At 33.8% G+C, this 13,980-nt stretch overlaps 4 protein-coding genes across 4 annotated transcripts; 2 read left to right on the forward strand and 2 right to left on the reverse strand.

Annotated features, from left to right (window-relative positions):
- Positions 1-3,882: 3,882 nt before the first annotated feature.
- LOC135848954 (T-cell activation inhibitor, mitochondrial) lies at positions 3,883-8,547 on the reverse strand. The gene is made up of 10 exons (XM_065369101.1): positions 7,753-8,547; positions 7,535-7,670; positions 7,334-7,448; positions 7,013-7,256; positions 6,707-6,927; positions 6,545-6,636; positions 6,362-6,462; positions 4,719-4,862; positions 4,388-4,519; positions 3,883-4,295 (listed from the first exon to the last, which is right to left on the reverse strand). The coding sequence occupies exons 1-10, from the start codon at positions 7,782-7,784 to the stop codon at positions 4,061-4,063; spliced, it is 1,452 nt and encodes a 483-aa protein (XP_065225173.1). The 5' UTR covers positions 7,785-8,547; the 3' UTR covers positions 3,883-4,060.
- Positions 8,548-8,963: 416 nt separating this feature from the next.
- Positions 8,964-10,305, reverse strand: LOC135849039 (mRNA-decapping enzyme 1A-like). The gene is made up of 2 exons (XM_065369218.1): positions 9,937-10,305; positions 8,964-9,875 (listed from the first exon to the last, which is right to left on the reverse strand). Exons 1-2 carry the CDS (start codon positions 9,957-9,959, stop codon positions 9,101-9,103), a joined length of 798 nt encoding a protein of 265 aa, XP_065225290.1. The 5' UTR covers positions 9,960-10,305; the 3' UTR covers positions 8,964-9,100.
- Positions 10,306-10,432: 127 nt separating this feature from the next.
- LOC135848871 (protein FAM98A) lies at positions 10,433-13,967 on the forward strand. Its single transcript, XM_065368985.1, has 9 exons — positions 10,433-10,779; positions 10,901-11,100; positions 11,183-11,337; positions 11,410-11,520; positions 11,595-11,774; positions 11,852-12,052; positions 12,121-12,334; positions 12,410-13,530; positions 13,666-13,967. Exons 1-8 carry the CDS (start codon positions 10,742-10,744, stop codon positions 12,793-12,795), a joined length of 1,485 nt encoding a protein of 494 aa, XP_065225057.1. The 5' UTR covers positions 10,433-10,741; the 3' UTR covers positions 12,796-13,530; positions 13,666-13,967.
- Positions 13,667-13,967, forward strand: LOC135849102 (dolichyl-diphosphooligosaccharide--protein glycosyltransferase subunit 4). Its single transcript, XM_065369361.1, has one exon. It carries the CDS (start codon positions 13,667-13,669, stop codon positions 13,775-13,777), a length of 111 nt encoding a protein of 36 aa, XP_065225433.1. The 3' UTR covers positions 13,778-13,967.
- Positions 13,968-13,980: the final 13 nt, after the last annotated feature.

Below are 13,980 nucleotides of genomic sequence, written 5' to 3' on the forward strand. Positions count from 1 at the left end.
TTAGATGGGATCAGATAACCTGTGAAGATGGGACACGATAACGAATACACACAATTGTTGATAGTTTTTTTTCTAATTACTGCATGTTGATGCCTAAGACAATACTTTATAAGTAGCCTAGGTTAAGGACTAGAAGGTAATTGGTATTCTGATTCTGATGAAAGAACATTTCATATTCGACTTCGAGTGCAAAATTAGGTAATTATAAAAAAAATAAATAAAAAAACCTGCGTGATCAGTTTTCTTTTTGAAAATTTTTCAAAACAAACATTACCTTTATTATCGGTTGAATATTTAATTACCCTGAAAAATGTGAAGATAGCAAACGTGATTAATATCAACGTTATAGTTAGATGAGCAGGCAATTAATAAAATTTTACATTTTATGTTGCAATAATTCAGTTTTTTAACGGATTAAAATTATTTAAATATCACTTAAATTTCATCAACTATTTCGGTAGGTAATAACTTTTGATAGCTAATCTCGAATTCTCGATGAAAATATTTTGAAAGATTTGCATCTACGTAGGTAGGTATATTTCTTTACAAGGAAACCTTTAATTAAAACTCATCAACTCCGATTGAGTTGAAATGGCTCCAATACAAGAGCAAGACCTCAGAACCAAATTTTCAGCTTCCGAAGTCGATTTTTCAATTTTTGATAAATTTTTTTAAATGGCGGAATTAGGCTACTGGGACATTTTGGTTTTTTAAAAAAAAGGTAAATATAGAAGTAACATCTAAAACTCAGTTTATGTACTAAAAGTTGACCCTCCGAATCAATTACGGCTGTTTTCCAGCTGATCTGGAGCCTCCAGCAATTTCAAACTCCCTTCAGAAGACGTTGTAAACAACTTCGGATGCTGAAAAAATGTAATCCTATCAAGTTTGACATTCCGAATCGATAAATCCGAAGTGATTTGTAGCAGAAAAAAATATTGTAAATTTTGTAACATTTTTCTCAAAACGTGTTCGATTTCCCAAAGTCGAACCACCGCCCCCCCCCTAATCATGACAGACTCATGTGCATATTTTCACTAGATCAAAAAAAATGAACGTCGAGTGAATGGAATTATCGTGTCGTTTTTGAGGCTTTATGGTGAGCAATTTGAAGTTTCTGGAGAAAGGCCAAACTTTTGCTGGAGGCTCCAGATTTGTCCGAAAATGGTGGAAATCGATTTGAAGGACAGACTATAGACGATAGCATTAGTTCTGATTAATTTTAATTTTTATGTAAAACTAAAAATTGAAGATTTTAGTTTTTTTTTTTTTTTTCAATTCAGATTTTTAAACTTGTAAAAAAATACACTTTTCAAGTTCAACTCGTCTCATAGGATTTGCGATTCACCGGTCTTAATCGATTTGGAATGTCGAAATTGTGATAGCATTATATTTTCAGCAATTCGAAATCGCTGGACAAAAGCCAACTTTTTCTGGTCGAGGCTCCAGATCAGGTGGAAAATTGTGCCAATTGATTCGAGGTGTCGACTTTGGGCAGCAGACGAAGTTTTGAGTCATTTTTCGTAAAGATTGAAAATTTTGATTTTTTTTTTTTAATTTGAAATTTTTCAACTTGTAAAAAAAAATGTACACTTCTCTACTCGTCACCATCACCTCGTATTTGCGATTCACCCGCCGGCCGCCCTTAATCAATTTGGAATGTCTACAATGCTGTGATAGGATTAAATTCTCAGCTCTCGTAGTCGATTACAAATGCCTTCCAGGGCGATTCGAAATCGCTGGAGAAAGGCCAACTTTTGATGGAGGCTCCAGATTAGGTAGAAAACTATGCCAATCGATTCCAGGGGTAGACTTTAGACGGTAGACGAAGTTTTGAGTCATTTTGTGACAAAATTGACGATTTTGGATTTTTTTTTAAATTTGAGATTTTTCAACTTGAAAAAAAAAATCTTGTTCGTAATCGATTTAGAATGTCGGACTTATGATAGGTAAATTTAGATCGGCTGGAGGGCTGGAAAATGTTTGAAATCGTTTCAAGGGGGGGGGGTCGACTTTTGCGCAGAGTTGTACAAAAACGTGTTTTTTTTTGGTTTTAAAACAGTTTTTTTATACACAAATTCATTTGTTTTGGATTCAGTTTTTCAAAATATCGGTTATCCAGTCATCAATTTTTGGCTCAAGAAATATTGAAAAATTGAAATCAAAACACAAAATTTGTCTAAAAAATATGTAGATACCGTTCATTTAATTCCACTTCTTTTTCAACGAGAAACTGGAAAAAAGTGTTTTTTTTTTTTAGAAAATTGGAGTTGAAAAAAAAAACATGTTTAATAAACACGGTTTTGTTTTTTCATTTGTTTTAAACGTGTTTTAAACATGTTTAAGACATTCTCCCTGCTTTTGCATAGAAAATAGGAATAAATCGAGTTTCGGATTTTTATCTCGATATTAAGATGCTTGCTCTTGTAAAAAGTGAATGTAGGTACCTACCTACCACTTTTCAGAAAGTTACTGGAAATTTAAATTTCTTCAAAATATGAGGTCAAAGTCCGTACTCATTTTGAAAATATTATTTATCAACTAAGTACAACTACCCAATAAATTTTCAATTACATATCTACAAATTTTTGAAATTTTCCTTCATTTTAAATAATTTTATCACTTTACAAATATTAAAACCCTTTTTTAAAATAATTTTTTCACCATTCACAATAACTTTTTCACAATATAAATTTTCAAAAACTTGACTTTCTGTGGAAAATTTTCTGTCATCTCTTGCTGTATATTAGGTAACTTGGCCTAGTTTATTGAAATTGTTTGGGTGGATTCGAGAAGGGGGATGAATTTTTTCGAGAGCGTCGATATCGTCCAAATTAATTAAATCATTATCACCTATCACCTATAATACATGCCTAACTATGTATTTGTAAACATGAGATTCGTCTTCGTATCTACCTACAATAAATTCAATTTGAAAGCACGAGCTTTAGTAATAATAATATAATAATTTTACCAATGACGTTGAATGAAATCCTTACGAACATTTAGGTTGTTCAAACTTCAAACTAAGCATAGGTACGTCAACAAGACTTAAATCATTTCATTAATTTAAACAGATGAGTGAGGAAATTTAACGAGACTCGATTTCCCGACCTCTTCGAATATCGCTCGAATTCGAAGATGACAGAATTAATAAGGCTCGACTACTCGAATTAAAGCTATCTCTACGTTGAAACTCCTTCAAGGAAGCAGATATTTCATTTCTATCGCTTAAAATAAAACAGTTGGCTAATGAATCCTTTTAATAGATGACTCATACCAGCAATGAAATTTTTCATCACGGTAATAAAACAAACAAATCACCTCGTTGTCGAGAAAAATGTAAATAAAATAAACGTATCCATAACTCATTAGTACGAATAATTAGTAACGCAAATCATCGAAATTTGCACGTATTTATAAGCATTTCAAATACCATTTAGGTAAACCACGTTATATGTATGGTGACTGACGACGTTATAGCTAGATTAGTAAACGTCACCATCGCTACTTGCAACTTTAAAATTCACCGATACTGTTATACTTGTTCATCATCAAAATCTACCTATACAATCCCACAATATTATCACAATCACTGTGATTTCCTAGAATGGAAGGTGAACATTCAATTGTTCCTCGAAGCTAGATAACTACTATTAAAAACATCCTATCTGTATCATAATCATCATCAATACATCCCAACAAGGAAACATTATCGTATCGATTTGAATTTCCAACAATAAAAACAGGTTCTTCATCAGCTAGGAACTCGAATAGTCGAGGCACATTTTATATAGGTACGTTATCTTGTATTTACATTGTATACCGCGACACCGGCACCTGTGATAATGATAATGATACCGAAATAAAACAGAACGACGGTTTAAAAGCATAAATAAGTAAGATATATTGCACTAACAAAAATAACACGTTGGGTACAGCAGATTTCACCTTACTGAGAGTAACACTTAATGAAATTTTCAAAATAACGAATAGAGGCAATAAAAATGCTAGAAAATACAAACGACGAAATTTTACATCAAAATTTATACAATACACATCACAATTTCCAGTTCCAAGGAATACAGATTTGTCCGTCAGACATAATGCTGTAATAATTAGCGACATAGAGATGGGAACCTTCTAATAAATACTTAAGGGAGTCTTTATTTTTCAACAGACGCGAGCAACAGTTGATCATCAGATCGGGCGAGATGTTGTCTTCCTTCGATATATCGGAAAGTTCGAATTCGTCGACGCATTTTTTTTCTAAATCTTTTTCGATATGTTTATGGCTGCGGAAACGAATGCGAGAAATTAGGTTAAAAAATTGTGATTTATTTTCAAAATGGAAATTAGACGAAATTTTCTAATTCTAGGTATCTACCTTTGATAATGTTCATTTAAACGTTCCGCCTCGTCTAAATTATCTGTAATAAAATTGACTAGAAGAGTCGAAGGACAAGACGATGGTACAATGAACTGGCCCGTTGGCGAAACCATTAAAGGTCCTGCCTCGCTGAAAAAGCAAAAAAATATCCGTTTAATATTGCGGTAGTAGTTTTAAAATTACTAATGTAATTATTCGTATTGATGAACTTCCCTAATTACACTAATATGTATCAATATACTCGAGATTATCACATGATCACTTCGATATCAGTCGACAATCATGCGTGTAATATTAATAATTTAATCCTTTCATCGTGTTAACTTACGTTTCAACTACTAATTCGTAATTTGATAAAGACTGGGGCCAATCTCTTGGAAAACCATATCGGCCAAGGTGATCGCTCAAAGTTGTCGTCAATCTTCGTAAATTATCTTCGTACTGTTTAGCCATCGTTTTCGGTTGGAATTTTCTGTAAAAATTTTGGTCAAAATTATACAAAATTTACCAAGTTCAATAATAATTATTAGGGCTAGGATTTTTAAGCGCTATCAAACACGTTTTAAGCGCTATAAAAAAGCATTAAAAATGTAAGAAAAAAGCAAAAAAAAGCGCTATCAAATCCGACCATGTTACATATCAAAATGAAAGTTTTTTCAAACCCAGCAAGATACCTCCCTTAAATATCTGTACAACATGAACCGAAATGAATGAAAAAAAGAAAATGAAAAAAAAGGAAAAAACTGAAACTAAAAATTAGAAAAAAAAAAAATAAAATAAAAATTGAAAAATGAAAACTGAATCTGTTATTTTTCAGTTTTTTCTCCCTTGTTTTTTTAAACTGACCTTTTTCCAAAAATTATTTATTTTTTTCAAAAATGTGCAAAAGTTGATAAATTTTTGTATTTTGGGAACTAATTTCTTCAATTTTACCAATTTTTTACCAAAAAAAGCGCTAACGACTAAAAAAGGCCCCAAAATAGCAAAATTTCGGCCTTTTTGGGCCAAAATAAGCATTTTAAAGCATTTACACCCAAAAAAAGCAAAAAAAAGCACTATCAACTTTCACCATTCGCCTCAGAATGGAATGAAACGCAAAGAATATATATTTATGCCATATAGGATGTTGCTACAAAAAAAAAGCATTATCATAAAAGTCCTAGCCCTAATAATTATTTTCTACAGTAAAAATGTTTTTTTTTGAGAATTTTTGGGCAATTTTAAGCCCCAAAATCTGGTCATGATTTTTGAGATTTTTGACAAAGCCGAATGACATCTTTTTCAAAAGTCTCAAAAATGATCACGACCTCATTTTGACCTAAAAATTTTTCAAAACTAATCAAAATAAATTTTGATAACAAAAAATTTTCACTCATTTTGATAGGTCGTTTGACACTTTTTTCCAAAATTCCAAAAATTATCACCTGATTTTGGGCTTAAAATTGTTCAAAAACGCTCAAAAAACATTTTCAATGAAATATTTGTTACTCTAACGAAATTTTAACCCATTTTGATAGGTCGCAAGGTCACTTTTGAATAATTCAACAACGTTTCATTTTTATTTTTTACTTGAAATTAAGAGGGGAGTGCGACTTATAATTCAACTGCGCCGTATTGTGTCAGACGTTTATTGTGAATTTCAGCTCAATGGACGAGGAACGAATTCGTTTATGTTATGGATAAGAATTTCTGGGATAAATTTGCCTAAGGGCCGGAAAATGTCAGCGAAATTCGATTTCTAGAGCAATTTTCGCTAGTTAGAAATGCCGTAAGATTGCGTGGGAATTATCTATAGGGAAATTGCGGTGATAACGTTTTAAATTCGTTTAATTTAAACGATGCGAGTATTTTAACCGAAATATATTCATGTTTATGGGTCCAACTTCCGCAGATTTTAACGATCCAATAAATTAAACGAGTTTATCGCATTTAGGGATACTATAAAATGCTCGATAGTATTTAGATGCTTACCTTCTAACTATCTTAATATCTCGAAGGACTCTGGAAACTGATTTTTCAAACGATGGTAAAGTCAATAGGACCGCGTCTTCTTTAGGAATATTTTTAATAAACTGAAATTATATTTTATTCGTTAAAATATCGTAAGTCGATTTCCAGATTTCGCTCATTTGAATGAATTCGAGGTATACTCACATCTAACCAATTATGACGAACTTCTCCACTGTTGAGAAGTACGTGTCCATCAAATGACATCCCAGTATGACTACCGAAGACCAAGGTTCGACCTGGAATGATCCAAAAATTTAGAATATTGTTCGAACGCTATCGATTCAAAAAAAAAACTTAATTTCTCACCTTTCAATATCTCCATTTCTTTGGGATGATGATGAGCTAGATTTTGAAAACTGACCAAACAGCCTCTGTAATGTCTAATATTCCAACCACAATCTAATATAAGTTCTGAGATACCAAGAGCGGCTGAAATTTCAGTCTGGAGGCGAGAGATCTCTTCTCTGACAGGTTCGCATTTTTTCAGTCTTTCTTGAGCTTTAGAAATATTTTTCTTAAGCCAATCGCTGTAAATAGGATGCATTTTTTTATTAAATTCAAATCGAAACAACTACTATGTTAAGTAGGAACCTATTTGTGCAATAAATTTACCATAGGAACTGATGATCCAATGTTTGTCTAATAGCATACTCCATATTATTAATCATATCTTCGGCATTATCGTCGAAAGAATACGAGTAATTCATCTTTCGCTTAAAACCAGGTCCAGGATACTTCTCATTTTTCGTTAAATTATCAACGTACGTAGTCGGTAAATTGCAGCTGGACAATAAGGACGAAACAGTTTTCTGTATATCGTTCTCATTGAGTCGAATTTTAACAGATTTCAAACGTCCTGCAAACAATACGTTCATTATTACAAAAATAGTTTTCTTTGTGACACGTAGATGGAAAATAAAAACCATTAATTACTTTCGCTTTCTTGAGGTTTCAGGTAAAATGTTAAGGTGGTCGCCGATTGAGGTTTTTCTGATTTTACAGTCTCGATAAACGAGCTCAACGATTGCAACGAGCTTTCATTCACAGCCTGCGAAAATTTCACATTGCCAACGATTAATTTATGCCAAAAAAAATTTCAAATTATGAAAGCGGTGCCAAAGCCAAATTACTTACTCTTTCCGAAGGGTATTTTCCGAATAAATCTGGATGAACGAAGAAGTAAAAGGGTCTCAATGCGGTGGCGATCTGAGAAGAAGACATCTGTCTGCGTTGTACGATACATGGACAAAAAGAGGTTTTTTTGGACAGCCTGCGGACAATTACAAAGTCGAACAATGGAAACAATGAAAAACAAAAAAAAATCGAGTAAATTGACAGTGAAATATTCTTACCATATTAGCACAGGTCGCCTTATTGCTTTCATCTTGGTACGATAAATTTTCACCGGATATGTAAAATTACCAACTAAAATATTGCCATATACACACGGCAGCACGCAGTTTATAAAAAGGAATAAATTTACTGTAAGTAAACACAACCGAGTACGAGTTTGTTATGAACATAATAACGGGTCTGAACGTATATTTTACTTGATGTTCCGTTGATAACTAGCTGCGCAGTTCCACCAGACTTCAGTACGCATGTATTTGTTGTCGTACCGAGGTGAAGGACGTTGTTTTAGTCACGTTCGCACTGTCGGCCCAACAAATGAAGTAAAGGTAGGGTAAAAAGGGGCATTTTTTTCTGTCCATTGTTCCTTGTTCTTTTCAAAAAAACCAGCTGATGCTGCGAACGATTCATCTCCGTCGTGAAAGATGTAAACTTCGACCTTGACCGGTCCATCATCCCTTATTCTCATCCCTGTCAAACCGGAAGGGTACATAGTGCAGGTCCAATTACGAAAATGTTCTTTCTTCTCTTCTGAGAGCCTTGTATCTGAAACAATATGGTGATTGAGAGAAAAATAATCCAAACAACGGTGGAACAATTAATGACCACATAGGGATTAGGGATTATCCTAGGGGATGACTTCTTTCCTTCTTTCTTCAGTTCACTTTTCTGAGGCTGAAAATCCTGAACCTTGATCAACTTACTTTCCAGTAAAATTTCAGTCAAAAATGTACACAAAATATTACTACCTACTCGTCGACTACCGAATAAAATATAAATGATTACGTGACGACGCTCCTCAGTTCGCAGTTCGCACATCCTATAAACATTGACACATTTCCATGGTTGAATTTAGGTAAAAGTTTTCGTTTTATAAATAAATAAAACGTGATTACCAACATGATCATCTCGAGTTAACCAGTTTATCAAAATACAATGCAACCTACACGAGGTTACTTCAACATTAATCAGTCATGTTATGAATGAGTAAATATGTATCAAGTGATTCGTAACGTATTGAAGTTGAACTTCGACTTGTTATATAACAACAAACACGTGATTCCTGATTATTATCAATTCTGCAAAAATATCTCATTTTAATTGGAATATAAAAATAATACTCCTTTTATGATTCGCAAAGTCATTAATACGAACTACCAAGATGTGTTTTTTTTAGCTTACTCAATTCAATACCAATAAAACACGAGAAAAATATGTTTAACTAGCGAAGCAAAATATTTATTGTTCAAGTACAAAAAAATAAAAAAAACAACTCAGAAAATAATTAACACCTGTGATTTAAAATAAAATCTGATCACAATTAAGTCGAGTAATCCAGTCATCATATTATTACATTTCATCTACTACATAAGAGTATCGTTGATTTTTCTCAATACTTTCTACGTTATACTGCGGATTACAAATTAAATTCTTTAAAACATTAGTACTTTGGTAATTATCATTAAACACAGGTACAGGTACAGGTTTACTATTACTTTTGAAAACTTTGCTAGCGTTTTCGAAAAATTTCGTAACGCTGTTCGACGTCGTCGTTTGAAGTTCTCTGTCTCCGTTGGTGAAAAACTTGGTTACGCTGTTCGAACTCATTGTTTGGTATTCTTTATCAGCACCGTTGGCGAAAAATTTCGTAACGTTGTTCGAAGATGTGACTGCTTGAAGTTCTTTATCTACACCGTTGGCGAAAAATTTCGTAACGTTGTTCGAAGATGTGACTGCTTGAAGTTCTTTATCTACACCGTTGGTGTTGGTGAAAAATTCTGCAACGCTGTTTGGTGTCGATGGCGTTGACGTCGATTTGGTAGATCCATCATCTCGCCGTAAATTTTTCAATCCGTATTTCGCTCTTAGGTTGTCTTCTTCGACTTTGCGTAACATTTTACTTATTTCAGGATCTTTACCATTAGGTGTGTTGACTCTGGTCGAGTGTAAATTAATACTGTACAACATTTTCTTGATTTCGTCGCATATTTTGTCAAAATACTTTCGATCGTGTATCCAAAATCCGATAATAACGCCGTTTTCGTTTTTATACAGTAAATACGAGTTTTCTACTTGCAGTTGAAGCTGCCGATTTATAGGTTGATATAAATGAGAACTAGTCAGTCTGTTCAGAAGAAATAGATTACAATACGGATCGTATGTTTTTCGATATAGGAATAAAATACCTTCGCAGTTTAGTTTCTCCCATTTTTCCGTCTCTGGGTCAAACACATAAGCGGCTGCTAGCGGAGCTGTGGCTATGATTCCGGCCGAATTTGGGTCGTATTTTTTCAAAACACATTCTTCCAGTTCTCGTCTGCTTACCACTTCCATCGAGACGTACAGAGACGTACGAAATGTTGATGAACACTTGGAAAATGAGGAACGATTAAGAGTACAGTTGATGATTTTTCTCAAATTTCCATTAAAATATGCGTGGAATACTAAACGGAAAACGCGAAATTGAAGTTTTTGACACAGATTGAAATAGAATTCACTTTTTTACAGATAACGAAAAAGAACCGCCATGCTGAATACAACGATTTGTAATCATCAAACTGGATTTTCGTAGTTAGTTTTTTAAAATCAAATGAAATTTTAGTTTTATTTTTCACCACAAGAGCGCTAGCGACGATCAAAAATTACGTTTATCCAGTTTATACGAGAAGTCCAGACATCCTTGGAATTATCAAACTTATCATCGGCGATTTCTGATTGATGTGCAGCTTTTTTTTTCGTAATTTTAACTCGATTTATTCAAAATTTCGTACCCTTCATTATGTTAAAGTAATTAAAACAATAGTATTAATTGATTCTTTGATTATTTATATCAAACCATCTTAAGAACGTGTGTAATACAAGAGTACTCTTTTCACTTACCCCGCCGCATCAAACATGTTCTGATATAATTTTCCAAGTTATTCTACGATTTATTTATTACATTTCGGTGTAAAGTGATACTTTTATTCAAATTTTAATAATCCCTGTATCATGGCTGCCGAGATCTTGGAATCTCTGAACGAACTTGGGTGAGAACTTTATGTAACAAATTCCATTCTCAGTTTACCTACCTATTGTTTGTTGTTTTACTCCGATGGAGCTTGTACTCATGCTGTAACGTATTTAATGTAACTTTTATAATTCACGCAGGTACACTGCACTTGATGATATCGGTCTGGAGAAATGTATAACCGAAGGCGCGAAATCAATTGCTTTTACTCAACTAGTGGAATGGGTTACGAAAGAAATACAAGTGCTTTACTCATTAGACGACCATGTAAATGCTATCGCAACACCGGATGATTCGAGTGCATTTCTATTAGAATTGGGTGGTTTTCTCAGGGAAGTAGGTAAGTGCAAATACCCTCGCAACGTAAACAGGTCGAATTTCAATATGTTTTTGTACAAACTAATGAATAATTGTTTGCACAGGTTGCCAGTATTCTTGCTTGACGCAAGGCCGCATTCATGATATTTTACAATCCAAACCAAATAAAATACTTCTGCTCGAATACTTATTGGCTGAATTAAAATCAGCTCGGATGTTCTATGCTAGTAAACCTGATACAACTCTTTCAGTCACTTTGGTAAAACTTACTTTCTATTTTCTAGTTATTTCTTGTCCGAAATGTAATTCTTAATCTAACGAATGATTTCAGAATGAAAGTCCCACCGCAACGGTATTAAAAAATATGTTATTGGTTCTGAATTTCCCGAAACCTCCGGCTAATATTCCTGCTGATGTTTTTTTCACCAAAGTTCAAGCTCGGGTATGAATAATTTTTGAGGAAACTGTTACGTTAAAATTGAAGGTATGAGTCAAACTGACGTATTCTTTTTTCAGTTGAAAGAAGTTCTCTCCAAAGTGCCAAAGGAGCTTATAAGCGATCCTCTGTTTACTGGAAAATTGACCGATAAAGACTGGCATAAATTAGAACAATTTTATAACGAATTGTACGACGAGTACCGAAATAGAAGAGAGATGTTGCTTAAAAGATTAGATGTTACAATTCAGTCATTCGAAGTAAGTACATATCAAATTGGAGCTGGCTGATAACAAAATATTCATCACTTTGACTAATTTCTCTATTTCATTCACAGTGGTCAGATCGTTTGAAAAATAAATCGAACGAAATCCATAGTTCCTTTACAACAAAACGTAATACAATGAAAGTGGAACCAAATGTGAAACTAGCCGATATATTAGCTGCTCGAAAAGACTTGGCCATCTTGGAAAAAATAACTTCGGCTTCAGTTCGTCGAAAAACTCAATCCGCAGTGAACAAAGTTGTCATCGGATCGGTAAGATTCTACTCTCTTTTCCACCATTCATGTGAAAATCCTCTAATAATTTTGATATCAAAATTTAGGTACCCGATCGCGGTGGCAGACCTTACGAACAAGAACCTCCCCCTCCAGAAATGCCTAGTTGGCAACAAAGATCAGCTGGCGGAGGCCCTGGTGGTCGTGGTGGTGGGGGAGGTGGTGGAGGTCGAGGAGGAGGAGGACGTGGTGGTAATTTCAATGCTGGACGAGGTGGAGGAGGGAACTTTGGCGGCGGCGGTGGTAGCGGAGGAAACTTCAGTAAGCTTTTCTTAAATAATTTACTTACAGTTCGATTCTATTCCCAGAATTATAATCAAATTGGTATTTTTGTAGGTGATAATTTCAACAGAGGAGGTGGTGGAGGAGGCAGAGGATTTGAAGGTGGAGGACGTGTCCAAGCGGGTTGGAATGCACCTCAAAATCAATTCGGCAGTTTTGATCGACAAAGTAGTTCCGGTTCCGGAGGTTATTCGCAAGGAGGATATCAGAATCAAGGATATTCGGGTGGCCAATCCCAAAATCAATATCAGGATAATTCCAGTAAATCTGGTTATAGTCAAAATACTTACTCTGGTAGGGGAGGTTACAGCCAAGATAATTCCGGGTATGACAATAGATCTGGAAATAGGGGAGGATATAATCAAGACAGATCACGAGGGGGATATAATCAGCAGTATCAAGGCAGAGGAGGCGGAGGGGGATATTATCAACGTAGATAAATTGTATTTTTTAATTATTTCTCTCCAATTCTCCATGTACGCAATATATATTCCGTCCCTGAGTACGATCAATAGGTAACACGTGATGTAAAAATGATCTTCCTTATTTATTTAATTTTTACTCGCATTATTTTTACTAATCTCAATTGAAGATTTTCTTTTTGAGCTGGAGATTATGTGTTTCTATACTCAGGGTACAGAATAATTCTTCAAAAACTGTAATAACAAGCAAATAAAAACATATTTTGTATATTCAATTCGAGTATTATTTTTATGTTTCTAAGTTTCATTCTCTTGTGTTTCTCGACTCTCGCTCATTTTTTAGCATTATTAGATTCTTTTTTATTGAGTTCATTGAGGCAAAGTGGACAATAAAGTGTTGAACGGTGTTTTGAAAAAACAAATTTCCATAAAAGTTCAACTTTTCCACGTTCCAAGTCTCCAAGTAGAACTTCTTATAAAATAAAACTTTTGAAATTTCTTTTGCCTTGAAAAAAAACAACACTGGAATTCATCAACTGACGTCATAACGATTATCGATACATCGAAAACGTGTACACAATCCACACGTCATACGTCATAACTTTTCAGATTTGTTTTGGTGATATGGATTTGTTCAGCGTTTGATCAAAATTTTCGCCGGAAAACGAACAATTTAATTATTAAAATAAGTAATAAAAGCTTTCAAAAGCTTAGTTAATCGCTCACAGCTTTAGTTAAAACAATTTCATACAAGTACGTGAGTAATAATTACCCTAATAACTTTACTTATATGATCTACTATGGATTGTGTTCGTATCAACAATTTGCAATTATGTACCTGAAACTGTAGTGATTTCTTTCTATTAATCAACCTTTTACGTTTTACAGTATGATTACAGACGTGCAGTTGGCAGTATTTGCCAATTTACTTGGAATCGTATTGTTCTTATTGGTAGTTCTGTACCACTACGTTTCTGTCAATCATATAAAGTCATCGTAAAACAAATCATGATCAAAGATCTTCATTCCATAAATTGTACAGCTGAACACAAAGTGTATTATGAACGAAACTAAATCCATCTACGATCAAAGATCCTACTTAAAGATGTTACATTTCATCCTTGTTATAAATTCAAATATTTATCTGTAATTTAATATGTTTTTCAAATAAACATTATTGTTACTTCTTACGAGTGTGTCGCG

This window comes from Planococcus citri, chromosome 1 (assembly GCF_950023065.1).
Source record: "Planococcus citri chromosome 1, ihPlaCitr1.1, whole genome shotgun sequence".
Classification (NCBI taxonomy): Eukaryota; Metazoa; Arthropoda; class Insecta; order Hemiptera; family Pseudococcidae; genus Planococcus; species Planococcus citri.